The 23,190-nt window shown below is 42.5% G+C and overlaps 1 protein-coding gene across 1 annotated transcript in view; it reads right to left on the reverse strand.

Moving 5' to 3' along the window:
• LOC124716925 (X-ray repair cross-complementing protein 5) overlaps positions 1-23,190 on the reverse strand; it is a 134,262-nt gene that overhangs the window by 46,472 nt on the left and 64,600 nt on the right. Inside the window, exons 6-7 of the mRNA XM_047243503.1 lie at positions 4,102-4,241; positions 3,878-4,015 (exon numbers count right to left, since the gene is read on the reverse strand). Coding sequence (XP_047099459.1) covers positions 3,878-4,015; positions 4,102-4,241 — 278 coding nt within the window. The remainder of the gene's footprint in view (positions 1-3,877; positions 4,016-4,101; positions 4,242-23,190) is intronic.

Consider the following 23,190-nt stretch of genomic DNA (forward strand, 5'->3'; position numbering starts at 1 on the left):
AATACTGAACAATAAAGCAATCAAAAGATAATATTTTCTCTTCATATTCTTGTGGCATTTTCTGAGATACTTTGGTTTTGGCTCACATTCTTCATAAACCTGTAGCACCTACCAACTCCATCCTATAAGACTGTTAAGTCCCACTGTAGCACTAACATGTATTTGAGTCATTCTTGTATTAATTCTTTGACAACGTCCATGAATCAATTTCAATACATCACCATCTTGTTTTGGCCATTTTACATTCAGTCCTCTATTTGCACATTTAGTCTTCCTCATTTTTTCAGTTCTTCTTTACTAGCCCGCTAATCGTGAATGGTTTTTTCTGTGAGTGGCTGGCTGAAATGCCACCCAGCAGGTCTGCTCCCATGTTATTATGCATATGCTATTACTTTAAATTTATAGCACACACCACATGAATACCTTTCATTTTTTTTCCATTATGAAACTAGCTACTAACAAAAATATTGTATTGTTACTGATAACACAAATCACTTTCAATTCAAGTTCACTGACACCATAGACTGCAATGACGCATCATGGGCTAGACAATCTTCTGGGTTTGTGATGATGAGGCGGGAGGGAGACAGTGTTGCTGTGAATCGCCGCAACTCATGTTTGTCACATTAGTGCACTGCTGCTGGCAGTTGAATCCGTTGTTGCCAAACAAAGAAAGATCTCCTGCAGCATCGAACGTATGGCCATTTTTAAGACTGGCGGAAATTTTAAATCAAACACTGCACATTTTTATATTAATTTCAAATATAAGATGCCCCTGAATTTTGGAGACAATTTTTGAAGACAGAAGTGTAACATACAATCCGTAAAATACGGTACCTCTAACGTCTTTGGCAAATCAAGTAGCATCAAGCAAGTTTTGAAAAAACTCCTACATACACTTGAGGTGAGTTTTGCAGAAACAGGCTGTATTCTATGTTCTATAAGTGCAGAATAAAGCAAGTTTTGCTAAAGCCGGCTGCATCAGCTTGAAGAGGAAGATGAACAGTAGGTGTTAAAGAAAAAAAGCTATTTTATAAAAAAAAGAGTATAAAATGAGTTTTGTGAAAACGCTCCTCAATTGTGAGCTGTTTTTAGTCCATTTCATCATTAGATTTCTTTTTTCATTTAACCCGAACTTTCAACTCCACCCCACTCTCACTGTTAAGAGCTGCGTAAGTAACAATTGCAACTCTGACAGCATGAGTGATAAGCTATGATCTACAAATTCAATTCTGTGTTGAAATAGGCTTCTTTTTTTCTTTTTTTTTAAAAAAAAAAAAAAAAAAAAAGAAGTGAGCAAGTGTGACGTTAAGTTGCCAGCAGTAAAAGAGGGGTCATGACTGATAGGAAGCAAGCATAGGTCTGCAAATAAAACTAAAAATCCTGAAGGAAGCAGATTGTTGTGTACTGAAGAAAAGTACAACTGCCAGAAAGTATGAACTTGCCAAATCTGCATTATCCACGATATTTATGGATCGTAAAAAAATTCTTAATTTTGCTGTGTCGGTTTCCAAGTTACAAAGGACTTCACAGTGGTAAGTAAAAGATGTTGAAACTTTACATCTAGCACGGTTCAACCTTATGTGCACTACCAATGTACGTTTAAGTGGATGTATAACTCAGTCAAAGAGAAACAAGATTGCACAAAATTTACATATGGAAGATATCAGTTTTCAGCTGCTTGGCCACTTCAAAAGAGGGACACCAGAAGAGAGAGTACTGAGCCATACACTGAAAGGGCATAATATGCTAAGACCAGCCTCCAGTGAGGCGCAACATAGGCATACGTAAAATGGACTACGTTATGCTTACACCATACGTCACTCAATTAGCCCTATCCATCTGCCATAGTAATGATTCAATGTCACAGGGGGCTTCCACCTGATGATACAAAAATAGTTCTCAAGTGAACATTCATCTGTCAACAGTGGTTATAAATGGAGTTGAGCCCAACTCTGGGACTGACCAATCTGACCAATACCTGCTGCAGGTCACATTAGGTTTTTCAACAGTGTCTCGAGACAACATCAGGACTTACCTACTGTCGTAACCAGCACAGCCCAACTGAACCACCACTAATTAAGTTAGCCACTGTTCACTGAATTCAGAAATAGATCAGTGGTCGTGCTTAGAAGTGCAAATGAACTTTTAACAACAATGCCATGCCTCAACTTCATGCTAAAGTTCAACAGTGCATTGTATCACTTAATAAATTACTGTTGAGTGTTATTAATGTGTATCAAAAATTTCTGTCCAAACATAGTTCACCCTGTGATGACTGTTTAGTTGCTGTGCACTAGCAATTCACCTCAATAACAGCAAGTACTTTTGGTGGTATGAGGTTCTCTTCCTGCCACAATTATGTTGGACACTAAGTGTATTTGCTGAAAAAAAAAAAAGTTTGTTTTCCAAAGACAACATTAGTTGACATTGACTGTAGAAATTATTTACAGGTATTTTCATTATTCCAATTTAGGCACTTCAGCCATTATCAAGTGGTACACTGCAAAGGACTGTGCTTTAGCACACGTTGTTGTTGTTGTTGTGGTCTTCAGTCCTGAGACTGGTTTGATGCAGCTCTACATGCTACTCTATTCTGTGCAAGCTTTTTCATCTCCCAGTACCTACTGCAACCTACATCCTTCTGAATCTGCTTAGTGTATTCATCTCTTGGTCTCCCTCTACGATTTTTACCCTCCACGCTGCCCTCCAATACTAAATTGGTGATCCCTTGATGCCTCAGAACATGTCCTACCAACCGATCCCTTCTTCTGGTCAAGTTGTGCCACAAACTTCTCTTCTCCCCAATCCTATTCAATACTTCCTCATTAGTTATGTGATCTACCCATCTAATCTTCAGCATTCTTCTGTAGCACCACATTTCGAAAGCTTCTATTCTCTTCTTGTCCAAACTATTTATCGTCCATGTTTCACTTCCATACATCGCTACACTCCATACGAATACTTTCAGAAATGACTTCCTGACACTTAAATCAATACTGGATGTTAACAAATTTCTCTTCTTCAGAAACGCTTTCCTTGCCATTGCCAGCCTACATTTTATATCCTCTCTACTTCGACCATCATCAGTTATTTTTCTCCCCAAATAGCAAAACTCCTTTACTACTTTAAGTGCCTCATTTCCTAATCTAATTCCCTCAGCATCACCCGACTTAATTAGACTACATTCCATTATCCTTGTTTTGCTTTTGTTGATGTTCATCTTATATCCTCCTTTCAAGACACTGTCCATTCCATTCAACTGCTCTTCCAAGTCCTTTGCTGTCTCTGACAGAATTACAATGTCATCGGCGAACCTCAAAGCACACGTTAAACTTCAAAAATGTCGTCATCGTGTCTGAGCCCATTAACAATGTCACCATTTTTAACATAAATCCCAACAAACTACTGTTCTTGTACACTGTTTACATGAGAACAGTAATTTTTTGGGATTTATGTTAAAGACTATAACATTGTTAACAGGCTCAGACACAATGATGACGTGTACATGTCAGATGATTTTTAAAATCTGACACTTGCTGACGCAGTCTTTTGTACTATACCTATTGATAATTACCTTAAGGTCTAAATTGGAATAGTAAAAATAGATAATTTCTATAATCAATGGTAACTATGATGTCTTTTAAAGAAGGTCTACATGACTCGTGTGTGTGTGTGTGTGTGTGTGTGTGTGTGTGACTAACAATTAGTAAAATTAGTTGTGAAATATATGTAGATTATATAGATTAAGTATAAAATATCAAGAAATGTTAACCAGCACACATGAAAATTATGCAAAGAAGGAAAACAACACTACAAGCCAATGTGGAAAAGATTTAAAAATTAATTTTACAAAATATTTTACCTTTCAGCTTACCTCGAATCCGTCTTCAATCTTTGGGAAGAGTACACCCACACAAGGGTCATAGTTACTCTCATAAACTCTTCGAACAACAGCTACCATACCTAAATTCTGCATGGCTTGGATAACAGCAGAGAATGCAGAGCCTGCCTCCTAAGGATGGGGGATACAACATTGAAAACAAGTTGAAAAAAGATGCACATATGTGAGGATCTAGTGATAGAAAGCATCGGACTTACTGTTCTGCCATTTTGGAGGGTGAAGTACAGGACACCATTGCCCATGAACAGGTACTGAGGCACATTCTCTGCCGCTGTGAAACACAACACAGTCAGTGACTTTGCTGGAGAACTATATGACATTGCCTGTTCGTCCACCTCTGCAATAAAATGAATAATGTAACCAAGTGGCAAATATGAGGGTGCGTAAAAAATTTACAATAAAATGGTGAGCTGTAAGTTGTATATTCTGTTAACTTTGGCAGCAATATATTATAAGAAAATCATTTCCGTCTTACTAGTGTAGGTACTTATAAGGTTAGTGCAATAACTCCATTCTTTCCCCACTCAATGGTCTGTTTCTTTGAAGTCAGCGTTTGAAATTTTACTGTAAGATGTAGTCTTATTTCTTGCGGGTTCAGTTGCTGTGTTGTAATACTGTGTTTTACACATACTGTAACTGTCATATTAAGTTCTCTTTAGTTTCATGCTTCAACAATACTAGTATATACTGTCAACAGTTTTCTACTCTGTTACACTCGCCTGTTAGTGAGCACAACCTTGACAACAGTGTGAAACAGAAAGTTATCCTCAAGGAATCTAAATTTTCTATCAAGTTTTTCTCTCACTATCAAATGAAACTAACTGGTTTCACAGATCTTTTCAAGTCTAAGATGCACATATGCAGACTGAAGCAAGGAATGAAAATTTGTACTTACCCTGGGATTCGAACCCGGGTCTCCGACTCACTAGCCACATGTGCTAACCACTATGCCATCCTGGCACAGTGGCTCTGCAGGACTACACGGACTACCCTAATATTCTTACCTCCTCAATCTCAGTTCCCATTCATGCCTCAGCCTACTCGGTATTCTCCCTAAACTTGAACAGCACTGCAGAGCCTCTCCAGCTCTATTGAAATACCACCTTAGTATCGAACGAAATGGGAGGTTCTCTGGAACCATAGAGTGTCATATGATTAATATACCTATGCTTGGGTTTCATGCAAGGTTACACATTTTGTTCAATGCTCAGATGCTATTCCAATACAGTTGGAGAGCCTCTGCAATGCTGTTTGAGCTTAGGGTGCTTGCCAAGTGGGCTGATGTGCGAATGGGAATTTGGATTGAGGAGAGAGATGTACTAGGATAGTCCGTGCAGTTGTGCAAACTCACTGTGTCAGGGTGGCCTAGTGGTTAGCGCATCTACTTAGTGATCAGGAGACTAGGTCTGAATCCCAGCCACAGTACAAATGTTTTCATCACTTCAATCTGCATGTACACATCATTTCTCTCATTATTTACACAAATCTATTCTTTATTGGTTGTAGCTTCAAATATTACAGGAAATTTGCTGAATTGAAGCATAAAAGGTTAAAACAAACTTCATGAGGCTAATTTAAAGTTTAGTGTTTAGATGAACATGGCATCACGAATTACGGATCAACCGCCGCCCCACAGTCAATGCTGTTCTTGCACAGGTGTCGTTTATTTGCTGTTCGTGTCTTGAAATTGCTCTGACTGTAATCAAGCGAGATTGGAAGCTGCTTTCAATTGGTGTACAAGTACTGCTGGAAGAAACATCAACTGTTGTGTACCACAACTATGAAATGTAGCTCAAGTACTATTCTCTCCAATGGACACTGTCTGCTCTGCAGGAAACGCACAGTATACCACCGCTCATCCACTCAACTGTGTGTGGCGCATTGGTGGCAGGTCTAAGGGCCCTTTACAAGGAAGTAAGGGACCACAGACACCCCCATGCTGTGTGAAAAAATCTGCACAAATGTCCAGTCAGATCTTGATCAGATTTCAAAGTGATGCACAAATTGGTAGCTTGCTTTAAATGTTCAAAAATGTGAAGTTGTGGACTTCACAAAATACAAAAAACGTTATATCCTACGACTACATCATCAGTTAGCCACAACTTGAATCACTCAATTCATAAAAATTACCTGAGTGTAACAATTTGCAATCAGTCTACAAAGGAGACTGTTCGTAACACACTTGTGCTACATGATAAAAATAGAATGTCACTTAGGATAAAGACAACAGAAAACCTGTTGTCGTACTAACTTACACACATCTAATTACCAACAGAGTTGTCAATCAGTTAATTTGGGGGGGGGGGGGGGGGGGGGAGAAGATCAAACAGTGAGGACATGGGTTCCGTGAAAGTAGGGAAGGATGGGGAAGTAAATCAGCTGTGCCCTTTCACAGGAACCACCTCGGCATTTACCGGAAGCAATTTAATTTAGGGACATCGCGGAAAACCTAAATCGGGATGGCCGGACAAGAACAACAGAGTGGATGAGAAACTGGTGGTTTCTGCAGCAGACTTCAGTCTATGAGGAGGATACTGGGAAAACGCAGTTAGTCTACAAAGGAGACTGAAATTTACTGCCAGATTAAAACTGTGTGCTGGACTGGGACTCGAACCTGGAACCTTCGCCTTTTGTTGGCAAATTTTCAACCGAAGAAGCTGTACAAGCACAACTCACGACCTGTCCTCACAGCTTTACTTCTGCCACTACCTCAATTTCACAGTGCTCCTGCATATCTTGCGTGGCTAGCATTCCTGCAAGAAATGACATTGAAAAGATGTGTTAGAAACGAAAGTATGAAAGCAGGTCATGTGTTGTGGTCAGATTTTCAGTCAGTAGAGTACTTTCTTGTGAAAGGTAAATGTCCCAGTTTCAAATTCTGGTTAGGTACACAGTTTACATCTGCCAGAAAATTTCATATCAGTACACATTCCAATGTATTATGAAAATTCTTTCTTCAAAGGAAACTGCTTATGACTTACTTCTGCATCCCATCTTGCAATACTGCTCAAGTGTGTGGAACCCATACGAAATGGCAATAAAAGTGGATACCTAATATGTACAAAGAAGGGCAACACAATTGGTCACTGGTTTGTCTGACTTGATGGAGAGTGTCACAGTAATGGTGGAAAGCATGAATTGACAAATTATTGACAACAGATGTCAGTTACTCCATGAAAGCCTGCTTACAAAGTTTCAAGGATCAGAATTCAGTAAAGAGTCTAGAGGTATTCTTCAATTCTTTATGTATCACTCCCAGATGGACCACAAAGTAAAGCTTAGAGTAATCATGGCACATCTAGAAGCATTTAAGCAGAAATACTGCTGTGTGCTGTTGTGCCAGGCATCCTCTACTAGATACCTCACAACTGTTTGCAGAGACTGTGTGCAGGTGCAGATATCACAACTGTGAAGTGACTAAGCAATGCTACACGCACATTGCACTGGGTGCTGCCAATGCCGCAGATGCAGTGCTTCGGCATTGTGAGGATCTCTGCTACTCATTCCCTTGCTCTCATCCTCCATTCTCTCCTGTCCCCTCATAGATATAATTCTATCAATTCTTTGCTCTTTCCGTAAACTGAAGATCTGTTGCGAGCACTCCACCTGTATCTAATAGAGTGCTGCATCTGTGTGGGGAGCCCAATGAGCGCCCTCAATTCCTATCACTTGCTGTTCATGCAGTTCAGTATCACTCTCTTCCAAGTGGGTGAGCACTCGGAGAATGCAACCTAATGAGTACGTGGCCCATTCCGCACGTCTAACGAAACGTGACCGTCAGCTATTCAATGATGCAGTGACACACCTACAGAAGTACATCGAGCCTGTGCATGCTGAAACTTCACAGCCTTTGCGTATCCATGTGATCTGCAGGCAGTTGTGTGAGCCACGCAAGCAGTGGTGGAATTAGGTGAGGTAAAGTACAAATCTTTGGCAACTTCTGCTGAGCTGTGCAAAGATTATTCATCCTCCCTCCTGCACACCACTGTCATGTGCACAGCACGCAGGTCAGGCATGTGCTTGCAGAGTCCTAATACTTAACTGATTGCTTTTGAAGGTAGTCCCTTTTTTATCGTTACCTAGATTTTTGCAAAATGTAATAAAAGTTTGACCTGATGTATTAGGTCGGTGCATAAGTTCGCAGCATTTTTGCTTTGCATGTTGGTATTCCCGTTACTATGGTTTTATTTATAGACTGTCATTTTTTATTTGTAGTTCACTGTTGTCCTTTGAGTTTACATATTGTCATTCTGTCACATAGAGATAGTGAGTTGAGCTAGAGAGACTAGAAAATGGACTGCCAAGCAGAGAAATTGGAACATTTCCAACATATTCTTCCATTTGAGTTCAATAGAGGAGTGACAGCAGCAGAGGCAGCCTGAAACTTGGCAACTGTTTGCAGGGATAATGCCATCGGATGGAGTGTGGCAATAAACTAGTTTTATTTTTTTATGGAGGATTATTTTGACATTAGTGACTCTTCACATTGAGGAAGACCTTTGGAGTTTGATGAAGATCATTTAAACACGTTAATCCACAACTATCCATGCCAGTGTACTTGAGAACTGGCAAATGTGATGAACTATGATCATTCCACCACTGTGGGACATTTGCATGTGATAGGGAAGGTTCAAAAATTGGGTGTATCGGTATCACAAGCTCTAAGCGAAAAGCACAAAAATCTGCTGGTGGCTATGCATGCATCTCTGCTTGCACATCATCAATTGGCTTGTGAACAACACCGACTATTCCTATCTTGTATTGTTACTGGTGACAAGAAATGGTGTCTTTATGCTAACACAAGTAGAAAAGATAAGATTGAGCCCTAACAAAGCAATAACTCCCCATACAAACATCTGTGCTCTTTCACCAAGCACAATGTTACGTACCTAGTGGAACAGTGATGGTGTGGTGTACTATGAATTGCTTCCCCGAGGTGTAACCATCACTGCTGACATTTAGTGTCGACAACTGAGATGTCTTGCAGATGCAATCCAAGGACAATGACCATGAAGACTGCATGAAGTGATGATACTAAACGATAGTGCGCACCCGCATTCAACTAGACTGACAAAAAACCATGGTGCAGGAGTTGGGTTGGGAAGTCATTCCACACCAACCTTATTCACCTGACCTTGCAACCTCAGATTTTCACTTTATGAACTTCCTTTTCAGATGAAAATGCGCTCCAAACATGGCCCAACGAATTCTTCGGCCCAAAATCATATGATTTCTACAGCCACGAAATCAAACAGTTATTCCAGCATTGGCAAACTGTTGTAAATAACAAAGAGAATATACTATTGATGACTAAAGTCTATGTTATGCTTATTCAGCTTACAGAAAAATGCTAGGAACTTATGCATCAACCCAATAACATTAATGACACTTATGACCACTACCTGAAATTGCTTGAAATAACGTGCCTCTTGCGATTTTTTTTTTTTTGGGCTCTCAACTACTAAGGTCATTAGCGCCCAGTCACAAACATTAGTGCACTAATAGCGTAGAAAAACGCAAGGGGGCAACATCAGAAAGTACTTACAAAGACGCAGAGAAACGAAATAAAAGAGTTAGATCTTTTTGGACAAGTCCGTCAGTGTAATAAAACAAAGGACACGAGCAGCTGCTCGAGTGTCATCAGCTAAAAGTTCCTGTAAGGTAGATGGCAGACACAGGACAGCACGAGGGTGAATAAAACGGGGACAGGACAATAAAACATGGCGCACCGTCAATGGATGACCACAGGGGCACTGCGGGGCGGGGTCACCGCACAACAGGTAGCAGTGGCTAAATTGGCAATGCCCAATCTGCAACCTGGCCAAAATGACCTCCTCTCGCCGGGAAGGGCATGAGGAGGTTGTCCAAGCCGTCGGGATCGGTTTGATGGCCCTAAGCATATTTTCATGGAGAGAGGACCAAGCCTCGTGCCACAATGATGAAACGCGCCAACAAAGAACCCCACAAACATTAGTTTATGGGAAACAAAAGGAAGCTGTCCGAGCCAGGAGGGCAGCAGCCTTGGCCGCAGCATCAGCAGCTTCGTTCCCAGGCACACCAACGTGGCCAGGAATCTACAAAAAAAGGACACGAGCGCCGGTATCAGCTAGTGACTGAATGGACCGTTGAATTCGTTGCACGAGAGGGTGGTCCAAATATGGGTCACGGAGACCCTGAATGGCGCTCAAAGAATCAGAGCAGATCGCATAGGGAGAATGACGATGGCAGTGGATATACTGAACAGCCTGATAGAGAGCAAAAAGCTCAGCTGTAAAGCTTGAACACTGGTCAAGGAGCCGGTATTGAAAGGAATCATCTTCAACGACAAAGGCACATCTGACGCCAGCAGTGGTCTTGGAGCCATCTGTGTAAATAAAGACGTTATTAGTGAGCCTCATACGAAGTTCGACAAACCCCAAGTGGTAAATCGAATCCACGGTCCTCTCCTTTGGGAGCGAGCTGAGTTCAAGGTGAATGCGAACCTGGGCCTGGAGCCAAAGTGGCGTCAGGCTCTCACCCACTCAAAAAGTCATAGGGAGGGTAAAATCAAGTTGCTGAAGCAGGCGACGAAAGCAAACTCCAGGAGGTAACAGGGCAGAGATATACAGCCCGTATTGGTGGTCGAGAGAGTCGTCAAAGAAGGAGAAATATGACGGGTGGTCGGGCATTGACATCAGTTGGCAGGTGTACCGACAAAGCAACATATCGCGCCGGTAGTTTAGTGGTAATTCGGCAGCTTCGGCATACTGAGTCTCAACAGGAATGGTGTAGAATGCTCCAGTCGCCAGACGTAACCCCCGATGGTGGATAGAGTTTAGACGGCATAAGATGGACGCCGGGCAGAAGAGTAGACAAAGCTCTCATAATCCAGCTTTGATCGGACAATGGACCGATATAAGCGAAGCAGGACCATTTGATCTGCTCCCCATGATGTACCGCTGAGAACATGGAGGACATTTAGGGAACGGGTACAACGAGCAGCCAAGTAAGACACATGTGGAGACCAGCAAAGTTTCCTGTCAAATGCAAGACCTAAAAATTTTGTTGTCTCCACGAATGGGAGAGCAACGGGACTGAGATGTAAGGATGGTGAAAGAAACTGTTTGTAACGCCAGAAGTTCATACAGACCGTTTTCTCACCAGAAATACAGAAACCGTTAGCGACACTCCAGGAATATAGACGGTCTAGACAATGCTGAAGACAGCGCTCCAGGAGACATGTTCTCTGAGCGCTGCATTAGATCGTAAAGTCATCCACAAAAAGGGAGCCTGAAATGTCAGATGGAAGGCAATCCATTATTGGATTGATAGCTTTGGCAAAAAGGGCCATGCTCAAAACGGAGCCCTGGGGCACCCCATTCTCCTGGCGAAAGGCATCTGACAAAACAAAACCCACACGCACCCTGAACATTCGATCCATTAAAAATGCATTAATAAAAAGAGGGAGGCTATCGTGAAGGTCCCAAGTGTGCATGGTGCAGAGAATTGCCCGTCCTCCAACAGGTGTCGTAAGCCTTCTCCAAATCGAAGAACACAACCACCGTTTGGCGCTTACGCAAAACGTTGTTCATAACGAAGGTCGACAAGGTAACTAGGTGGTCAACAGCAGAGCGGCGCCTACGAAAGCCACATTGGACATTGGTAAGGAGGCATCGAGATTCAGGGAGCCAAACCAATCGAGAATTTACCATGTGCTCCATCACCTTGCAGACACAGCTGGTAAGGGAGATGGGGCAATAACTGGAAGGAAGGTGTTTGTCCTTTCCTGATTTGGGTATGGGAACAACAATTGCTTCATGCCAGTATGTGGGAACATGACCTTCAGTCCAGATGTGATTATAGGCGCGAAGAAGAAAGCCTTTACCTGCAGAAGAAAGGTTCTTCAGCATCTGAATATGGATACCATCGTGCCCCGGAGCAGGGGATCGGGACCGGACGAGTGCACTTTCGAGTTCCCACGCAGTGAAGTGGCATTGTAACTTTCACGATTCAAAGACTGGAAAGAAGGTGGCCGTGCCTCCTCCGCTTATTGTTGGGGGAGGAAGGCAGGGTGGTAATGGGCAGAGCTCGAAACCTCTGCGAAAAAGTGGCTGAAGGCATTTGAGACATCCTCAGGATACAGAGGGACTTCATTCGCTAGTCAGGCCAAAAATCGTGGAGTGGACCTTGGTGCCAGATAGCCGGTGCTGGCCACCCCAGACAACCGAAGGAGGAGTAAAACTGTTGAATGAGCTGGTGAAAGCCACCCAGCAAGCCTTTTTGCTTTCTTTGATAACACGACGACATGCACGGAGTCGTTCGTAACTGATACAGTTCGCCATCATAGGGTGGCGTTGGAAGGTGCGTAAAGCACGTCGCTGAGCACGAATAGCGTCGCTGCATGCTGTAGTCCACCAGGGGACTGGGACTCGATGTGGAGAAGAGAAAGTACGAGGGATGGAACATTCAGCAGCAGTGAGAATAACATCTGTGAGGTATGCGACCTGACTATCGCAGCTGGAGAAGTCTTGATCATGGACGGTTGCCAGGGAGGTGAAAAGCCCCCAGTCGGCTTTAGAGATGTTCCAGCTAATGGAATGTGGAGAAGGGGTGTGATGCAGGAGATGGATTACGCAGGGGAAATGGTCGCTCGAGTATGTGTCAGACAGAGCATACCACTCAAACCGACGCGCAAGTTGGATAGTGGATAATGAGAGGTCCAAGTGGGAATAGGTATGCGTTACGTCCGAAAGGAAGGTAGGTGTACCGGTATTTAAGCAGACTAGATTGAGGTGATTGAAAAGGTCTGCCAAGAGGGAGCCTCTCGGGCAGGATGCTGGAGAGCCCCAAAGGGGATGGTGGGCATTAAAGTCTCCAATCAACAAAAATGGTGTAGGAATCTGAGCAATCAGTTGTATCATGTCTGCTCTAGTAAAGGCAGACGGTGATGGAGTGTAAACAGTACAAATGGAAAATGTGAAAGTGGGGGGATAGTAATTCGGATGGCAACTGCCTGCAGATCTGTGTGCAATGTGATTGGATCGTAGTAGACATCCTCCTGAAGGAGCAACGTGACCCCTCCATGAGCCGGAATACCTGCCACAGGGGGTAGGTCAAAACGCACGGAGGTAAAGTGTGCCAGGTCATTACGATCGCATGGGCGTATCTTCATTTCTAGGAGACCTACGACAAGCGGGCAGTGCATTCGAAGTAGCAATTTTAGTTCCTCTCGGACCGAATGCCGCGAATATTCCATTGAAGAATTGCCATTACGGGGGGGGGGGGGGGGGGGGGGGGGGGGGGGGGGGGGGTCACCTCGATGGCCACTGAGGGCCTGGCTTCGAGGGAGCACTGCTGCTGCAATCGATAGATGCTGAGTCATGGTCCATCAACTCAACAGTTGCGGCTGCCACCTTCCTGAGCTGGTCAGGAGGGGCAACTTCCTCCGCCAGTGAAAGGCCTGATGATCGGCTACCAGCGGTGCAGCCTGCCAAAACTGTAGATGGCCGGGGACAGCAACCACTGGGTGGCGCATGAGAGGAAACACGCCTCGGCGGAGATGGAGAACTCTTTTTTTACCATGACCCTTCTTTGAAGAATTATGTTTTGTCGAAAGAACAGTTCATGGCTGTGAAATTCGGGTACACAAGAAATCTTCACGTGTCGGTTCTTTTTTGAAGGTCCGGGCATCTGATTTAGAGGTCGTCATCTTGTAGCAGATGATGATGTTGGAGCTTTAGGGTTGGTGGGAGGAAGAGAAGACGTTGATCGGGTGATCTTAGCACTGGCCGATCTCATGACCGAATCGCTAAATGTTAGATTGCATGTCTGTGTAGCTACCTCCCTGGTAGGCCGAGGAAAGGCAAGAACGGTTCTGTATTTCCCCGCCGGAAGCACAGTGGCCTTTCTGTTATTGAATAACTTGTGAGCAGCCAAGGTCGACACCTTCTCTTTCACTCGAATTTCCTGTATACTTTTCTCATCTTTGTAGACGGGGCAGCCCGAGAGGAGGCAGCATGGTCACCCATACAGTTGACGCAACGAGGCGATGGAGGTGGACAGTCACCCTCATGGGTGTCCCTGCCACAGGTAACACATTTAGCTGCCCTTGAACAAGACTGCCGTGTATGGTTAAACTGCTGACACTGGTAACACCTTGCAGGGCTGGGTACATACGGCCGAACAGAAATGATCTCATAACCCGCTTTAATTTGTGAAGGCAATTGCACATTGTTGAATGTCAGGAATATGGTTCAGGTCGATATGAGGTCGTTGTTGACCCTTTTCACGACTCGATGGATGGCCGTCACTCCCTGATCGGAGAGGAAAGACAGAATCTCCTCATCAGTTAGTCCATCGAGCGACCTGGTATACACCACACCACACGACGAATTCCAAGGTGCGGTGGGCCTCCACCCGTACAGGGAATGTGTGTTAGAGAGTGGCTCGAAGTAATTATTAGGCCTGGAAGAGGTGCTCTGTCTCCAACAGCAAGGCACCGTTGTTCAACCAAGTACAAGTTTTCACTGGTCCTCCTATTGTATCTACACCCTTCTGAATGATGAAAGGGTTGACTGTTGAGAAATCGTGACCGTCAGATCTTGTGACAACAAGAAACTTTGGTGTTGGTTGTAGAATTTTCTGAACAGGAGTTTCATCTAGCTTTCTTATTTGGGAAGAAGACAGGTAAGAAGAAGAAGAAGAAGAAGAAGAGAAATCCATTACGGATGAATCCCCCATGACTGCCAGCGTCTCCGATGGCACGCTCCTTCCTTGAGGGGGCCCCCCTCAGAGGGCACTCCTGCCTTAGGTGATTGTCCACACCCCAGGTCACACCTCCTGAGAAACGGACAGAGGGACCAATCGGCAAGTTCGGAAGGTAACAGCTCGGGCAATCACCCCTCCCTGGGCCTGGCCTTTACCAGGGGGTATGTGCGTGTCTTACTTGCTTACCTAGGGTGGGGAATTACACATTACCCTGTCACCGGCTACGCATGCAAACGCGTGGGTCGGCCTTCAGACATGCACAGGGAGGAAAGAAGAGAGGAAAGAGAGAGAGAGAGGGATAGAAGAAAGAATCTCAAACGCCGAAGCGGAGAATAAGACATGGAAAAGAAGACAAGGAGAACAGGGCAAGGAGAATGAGGCAGAGACAAAAGTAAGGGAATGAAAGCAAGGAGAAGAGTAAACGTAGAAAACATAGGAAACAGTATCCTGGAGTGTTAAAACATCCGGACGAGGGCTCGATACATTACTCCCAAGGAGAGGGAGTGTGAAGGGGAGGTGGGGGGGGGGGGGGGGAGGGAGGATTGGGGACGAGGAGGGATTGGGAAGGGCAGCCCGGAAAGGAAGGAGAACTGCACTAGCTCGGGGACCCGTGCTCGCCATGCACATATCCACAAAAGAGTTGTGGACCCCCTGGAGGTGGGGGGCTCTTGCGATAGTGGACTTCTTACTTACAATTACTTTCTCAGGTTTCTTCATGTGGTTCAGGTTTTTGTATTGAGTTTCCCTTCTATAAATTAACTCTGGCACTACTAGCATTTACTGGAAGACCTAACCGCGTCTTATTTGTAATGACATACAAATCCTGATATCTGCGTTTAATTTTTGGTGCTTTCTTTTAAAAAAGCATTCTGAAGCAATTGGAGGTGTTTCTACTGTACGTGGTTTGCTGTTCCCTTGCTCTGAACTGCTATGAATGACTGTGACTATGATGAGTGGTTGCAGAGTGCACTGTTGGGTTTGTTGTTGGATAAAGGAGAAGTAGTAGCTGTAACCCTGTGCCGGCACAGAGCCTATTCCTTTCAAACAGCACTAGGGGGTGGGGTGGGGGGTGGGGGGATGCTGAGCTTAACGTCAACATCTGAAAGACAGTGTAACATGCTCTCACTTCGTGAGAATCTGCAGAGAGGTTTGGAATTTCATACAGTACATTGGCACAAAGACTGGTGATAGGGAACTTTACGCCACTGCCACTGTCCTCCCCTCGCTGGTGCACATGCACATGCGTCTATCTGTGTTCAGTTTGATTTTGACAGTTTTATAGTGATTTTAATTTTTGTATGTCTTACCCCTTTTATCCCGTGTCAACCCGATTCAATCAATACATTGTAAATATGATTTGCAACAGAACTGACAATCTGTGAGGATCTCTGTATGTTATTCAGATTCACAGAAACATACTGAAAAATTAGCCTTTAGTGTCATTGGCAAGTATACAAATGATCACTTGATTCTTATTGCACTTCATAGTTCTGACATATGGCTCGACTGATGCCATACTAATGATGCCGAGGACACCATTATAATAGCAGCCACCTTAACTGATGGTAGGGAATTCTAGAGTTTTCAAAGACTTAGGCAGTAGCTGGCAGTGTGGCAGGGGCAACAGTTTCAAATGATTTGATTGTAATGTGTGCAAGGGGGTCCTGATAAGTCCTTGGATTTTCCTAGTTAAAACAGATGAAGCTAATTCTCATTGTTTGGCCTTAAACCCCGTTCTTTACATTATGTGTGACACTAACTGCACAGTAGTCACATTAATTTTTGTTCTTCAGTGCAGGTTTGAAGGGAATTTGGCACAAGAAAATAGAGGATTAACAGTCAAAGGGAATCGTGTTGTGATTAAGCATCTCTTTTTCAAAAGTAAACAAGGCCAAACAAATTTATGATGATATGTATGGCACATCAGGTGGTAACTGCCCTTTCTTCTCCACTATTAAGAATTGGACTGCTGCATTTAATACAGGACATTTTGGCGCTGAAGATGAAGAGTGTTCTGGAACGCCTGCTAACATCACACTTCTGAAAACTGTGGATCCTGTTCATTCCATGATACTGAATACTCCCACAGATAACTGCTAAAAAGATACCACAGACACTCAGCATATCTCGAGCACATGTGGGTCATATTATTTATTTTGAATGTGAGAAAGTGCTCAGCCAGAGGGGTTCCCAAATGTCTCAATGGAGACCAAACGTGTGAACGAATGGTTCCTTCATGCAAACTTTGGTCTAATTTTGACGAGATCATGTGGGATTTTTGGATCATCTTGTCACCGTGGATGAAACATGACTATACACTTATGATCCAGTAACCAGAAAAAACAGCCCAAAGAATGTATCAACAGTGGTTGTTCACATCCAAAGAAGTTCAAAACACAACAATCAGCATACAAGTCGCTCACATCTGTCTTTTGAGATGAAGACGGAATCCTACTTATTAACTATAATTACCATGATTAAGCTCAAAAAGTTTTAGGAAATTAGTAATTTTTACCACAGATTTTTCTGTTGCCTTAGGAGAAATCTCGTTTTGTGTATTTGCTTCAACTCTTATATGGAATTAGCAACTTCGTAGCTCAAGAGATTACAGTCATTTATTCACTGTATTGTACTACAACGCACCCCCACTGTGAATGCTGTGCTCAAATAAGGGATGAGTTGGTTCACATTCATAAGCAACTGGAAATTGCTCTGACTACTACCAAACAATTAGCAATGCTGTGAATCAAAGTGCTGAAGAGCTCCCGAGAGTCATATACTGTGATACTGACAGTAGAGGTACTTCAAAGTACTATCCTCTCCTGTAGATCCTGTCTCCTCTGTAGAAAGTATGGGACCTATCATTACTCTTCCACTTGACTGCAAGTGGCATTTCAATGGTAAATCTAGGCGTCCTGTGCAGTGTGGACAGAACCAGGGAGGGTTCAGTGTCTTATATCGATCCCCCTAACCGACAAGTTCAAGGTGCTATCTTTCACTGAAACTGAGCCAGTGGAATTCACTTCATCTATTTTAGGGAAACTTGTTTTTGTTCAGTGTCAAGAGGAGGCAAACACAGAAGGGTAGGAGCCTATCAATTGTCGGCAGCTTTAAGGCACGGTGAATGACAGTACCACTTAGGGAAATGGCAGCAATGCAGAGGAAAGGACACCAGATCCACTCACTGTGTATGCCCGGAGGCCTCATTCAAAATGATGAAGAGGCTATTCCGCCAGTCACTGAAGGAACAGATTGTGGTGCATATTGGAACAAATGACTCCCGACATCGGGACTCGTAGGTCATACTCGGATCATTCCAGCGACTGGCAGAAAAGGTTGAAAAGACCAGCCTTGGACACAGAGTTTCAAAGAATTTGCAGCATTGTCCACAGAACTGATCACGGTCCTTTGGTTCTGAGTTGAGTGGAATGACTGAACCAGAGACTTCGAAGGTTCTGTGACAAGCTAGGCTGTGACTTCCTGGACTTGGCGGCACAGGATTGAGAACTGTACGGTTCCCCTTAATAGGTCATGTGTGCACTACACCAGAGGCTGCTACTCAGGTAGCTGACTGTGTGCAGGGCGCACACAAGGTTTTTTTTAGATTAGGCAACTCTCCATCCAATCCCGGCAATGAAAGCTATAGGAAACCCAGAAGCACCCGTTCTAAGATCAAAAGAAATGCCTCCCACAGGTGTATCAAAGTCCTATTGGTGAACTGCCAAACCATTCCCAACAAAGTGCCAGAGTTTGAAGCACTCCTGGAAAGCAGTGAAGCTCACACAATACTAGGTACAGAAAGCTGGCTGACACCTGAAACTGACAGCAGTGAGATATTTGGGGAAAATTTAAGTGTATACCAAAAGAATAGGCAAATGGGAAATGGAGGTGGTGTATCTATCACAGTAGATAACAAACTCAAATCCACCCAAACAGAACTTGAAGCTGCATGTGAGACTGTTTGTGTGAGACTCCTATTTTTGTTTGTGTGAGACTCCCAGCCAGACGTAACCAAAAACTTTGGAGAAAACCTCAGTTCGCTCGTATGTAAGTTCCCCACTCATACTGTAATCATTGGTGTATACTTTAATCATCCAACAATCAATTGTGAAAATTACAGTTCTGTTAGTGATGGGCATGATAAGACATATTGTGAAACTTTACTAAATACCTCCTCTAAAATCTACCTAGTTTAGATAGTTTGGAACCAAACTCATGATGGAAATACATTGAATCTAATAGCAAGAAATAGACCTAACCTCCTGGAGGACATCCGCATCGAAACTGGTTATCAGTGTTATGACATGGTTGTGGTAACAATTATTACCAAAGTACAAAAGGCAACCAAAACAAGCAAGAAGACAGATATGTTCAGTAAACTACATTAAAAAAACCAGTAGTGTCATATCTCAATCAGGAAATTGAAACTTACAGCACAGGGCAGGAACATGTGGAGGAACTATCGCTCAAAATCGAGAGAGTTATTGACCATGCACTAGAAAGATATGTACCCAGTAAAACAGTTCACAATGGGAGGGACCCTCGATGGTAAACAGTCACTGTAAAGACACTTCTAAAGAAACAGAGATTACTGCACAATAGGTGTAAAACAAAGTGTAGGGCTATAGATAAATAGACACCGAATGAAACGTGTTTGGCTGTCAAGAGAGCAGTGCATTAAGCCTTTAATGACTGCCGTAGCAGAGTACTGTCAAATGATCTTTCACAAAACCCAAAAACATTCTGGTTCTATGTAAAGACTGCTAGTGGCACCAAATTTAGTATCCAGTCACTAGTGAATAGAACAGTAACTCAAATTGAGGAAACCAAAATAAAAGCTGAAATGATCAACTCTCTTTTCAAATGTTCCTTTACAAAGGAAAACCCAGAACTGCCACAATTTAATACTCATACCACCAAAAATATCAGTGAAATCATCAGTATTGGCGTCAGTGGTGTTGAGAAACAGTTGAAATCATTAAAATTGAAAAATGCTTTTGGACCCAATGGAATCTATATCAGATTCTACAATGAATTTGCAGCTGAGGTAGCCCCTCTTCTAATTGCAATCTATTGTATATCCCTCAAACAAAAATCTGTGCCCAGTAGTTGAAAGGAAATACAGGTAACACATGTCTGCAGGAAGAGTAGTAAAAGTGATCCACAAAACTATCGTCCAATAACTTTGACACTAATTTGTTGCAGAATCTTAGAGCACATTCTGAGGTATCTTGAACAGAATGACCTTCTCCATGTCCACCAGCATGCATTCCTTGACAATGGTTATGTGAAACCCAACACATTCTTGTCTCACATGACATACTAAAACTTCAGACCAACACATCCAGGTAGATGCAGTATTTCTAGATTTCTGAAAAGTATTTGACACAGTATCACACCAACACTTATTGTCAAAAGACTGATCATATGGGGTATCAGGTGACTGGATTGAAGACTTCTTGTAGGGAGGACACAGCATGTTATCTTAGATGGAGAGTCATTGTCAGATGTAGGAGTAACTTCAGGGTGCCCCAGGGAAGTGTGGTGGGAGTCTTGCTGTCCGTATTGTATATTAATAACCTTGCAGACAATGTTAATAGTAACTCAGACTTTTTGCAGATGATGCATTTATCTACAGTGAAGTACTGTCTGAAAGAGGCTGCAATCAATGTTCAGTCAGATACTGAAAATATTTGAAAGTGGTGCAAAGATTGGCAACTTGCTTTAAATGTTCAGAAATGTAAAATCATGCACTTTACAAAACAGAAGAACATAGAATTCTATGAATATAACATCAATGAGTCACAGCTGGAATTGACCAACTCATACAAACACATGGGTGTAAAACTTTGTGGGGATACGAAATGGAATGATCATACAGGCTCAGTTACAGGTAAAGCACGTGGTACTCTTCTGTTTATTAGTAGAATACTGGAGAAGTGCAGTTAGTCTACAAAATAGACTGCTTACGAATCACTCGTGCGACTCATTCTAGGATATTATTCAAGTGTGTGGAACCCATACCAAACAGGACTAACAGGGGATAATGAACATATACACAGAAGGGCAGCACAAATGATCACAGGTATGTTTGACCCATGGTAGTGTGCCACTGAACTGATCTGGCAGGCTCTTGAAGGTAGCCATGAAGGGTTCCGAGAAAGTATACTAACAAAGTTTCAAGAACTGAGTTTAAATGATGACTCTATGTACCGCTCACATTGGGAGGATGAGGATAAAATTAGAATAATCAAAGCAGACACAGAGGCATTCTAACAACCATTCTTCCCGTGTTCCATACATAAATGGAAAAGGAAGAAACCCTAATAATTGGTACAATGGGATGTAACCTCTGCCATGCATCTGCCACTGCCATGTATGGATGTAGGTGTACATTAATCACTTACAACTTGGTAAAACCATCATGACGAAGTACTATGTTGAACTTCTTGACAAACTGAAGCAACAACTAGCCTCCAAATGTTGATGAAAGCTGAGAAAAGGAATCTTGTTTCTGGACGACAATGACCCCCTTCACGGGGTGTCCACCACACAGCAAAAACTGGCAGTTCTGCACTCTGAAATCCTCAAAGATCCATCCATTACACCTAATATGGCCCCTCAGCCTCAAGAAACAGCTGATGGGAAGGTGAATACTGAGGAAGCCAGAAAGGCTGTGGATGAGAGGTTCGCAGCATAAGCAAAAAATTAATTAATTAATTGATTTTATATAAGCTAAGAAGCTGGAGCAAAGATGCCAATAATGTCCAAGTTCAAGGGGGAATATGCTCATTAAGTATATTAATAAATTATTTCAAACCCATAACAGCATTTTTTTTCTTTATAAAACTAAGGACTTTTCAGCAGCTGCTCATAGTGTGGTGGCAACTCCAATAACTGCTGTGTTCAAGTGGAACAACATGCTTTTGTTCTGTGCAGAATGGATAATACATAAACATTACTGTTTGTTCTTAAACCATGTCCAAATCAGCCCATACATATGATGCTATGGACCCACAAACCTGGTCAGAATAAATCAAGTTAAGTATAAATATCTTGACAGGAGTTGCAGATTTGGAAATCAATTGATGAGGCTTATCTTTTTTTACCAAACAAATGAAACATAGATAGATTGCACCACTTATATAGCAAATAGCATAATGGCATCTCATTTTGCATATCACCAATAATACACAGTTTCCCATACTCGTAATGTTAGCATCCCCCCCTTCCCCCCTCCTCCACTTCCCCTCCTGTCCCATATTCTCTCCCCTTACAAGTCCCTTTCCTCTTTCCTAGTCACTCATCTCCCCCCCCCCCCCCCCACACACACACACAAGAAGAAAGATCAACTACAATGACCACTCAGCAACAGTTAATGGGTCGTACGAATAAAATGGAGAATATACTTTATACTAAAAATATTGGAGAGTATTCGCAGGTTCACGTGAATAAAGTAAGTCAGAGAAAATACTTCATCCGAGAATGTTCTCAGAGTGAGTAAAAGTGTAGGGAAATTAATCAAAACAAAGAACATTCTCCAATTTCATATGAATAAAACTAGAGGGGCTTCTCTCACAAACGGAGAACATTCTCCGTTTTTTGAAATCAGCTTTGTAGCATACTTTGAGCTGAGTAAGTTATGTTGAGGTTAAGTTTTACTGAGATTTTCAGTAAAACTGGCACGATTTACAATGCCTGGAAGGTAAAAGAAGACATATGTAGCTCAAAGAAATAGTGAAGAGAGAAACTGTAGAAATTTATATGGGTTTAACAATAAAACATTATTTGCCCGGTGAACTTTCTCCCCGAAAATCATGAAAGAAGAGGGGCAATCTTCCTAACGAAGTGAAAATTAAAACATTTTTGTTGCTGCTTACCAGAATCAAGTTCTCAGACTGATGTACGTGAAAACTTAGATATACAGCAGACAACTATGTCTGTGACATGTTAATCATAATGTTTTCTCAAAGTATAAATCTTATATTTTGTTATGTTGGAAATGAGCACGCACATCAGAGAAATTAATATCTGGATTATTAAAAACATGGAAATCTGTTTCTCATAATGAACCACACGGGCAACTGCATATGCACTTGACATGCAAGTGGAACATTGTGTGTTGTATTTAACTAAAATTATCTCATGTTAGAAGAAACTGACAGAGTTAAGGTTTCGAGTAGATGAAAAGTCATGTAATTTTAAGATTTTGTTCATATAATGTGTTCACCTAACTTCAGCAGTAAAAAAGTTTAATGGATGTTGAAAATTTGGTTACATTGCAAGAAAATGAATTTTTGCAAGCTGTCTGTAATTGTCTCAAATAATTTGTTGCCACACTTAAAAGTAAAATTTAAATGTAGTGCAACTCCCAGAACATATTGATGCCAGCTCCATGTTTTTAACACTGAACAGTTTGCCTGTTTGAGAGGGTTGAATGACATGTAACATTACACATTTTCTGTGCTGGACACAGCAGACAACATACACAAAGAACCTTCTCAAGAAGGAGGGGAAGTCGTGAGAATGTTCTCTTCTTT

This window comes from Schistocerca piceifrons, chromosome 9 (assembly GCF_021461385.2).
Source record: "Schistocerca piceifrons isolate TAMUIC-IGC-003096 chromosome 9, iqSchPice1.1, whole genome shotgun sequence".
Taxonomy (NCBI): domain Eukaryota; kingdom Metazoa; phylum Arthropoda; class Insecta; order Orthoptera; family Acrididae; genus Schistocerca; species Schistocerca piceifrons.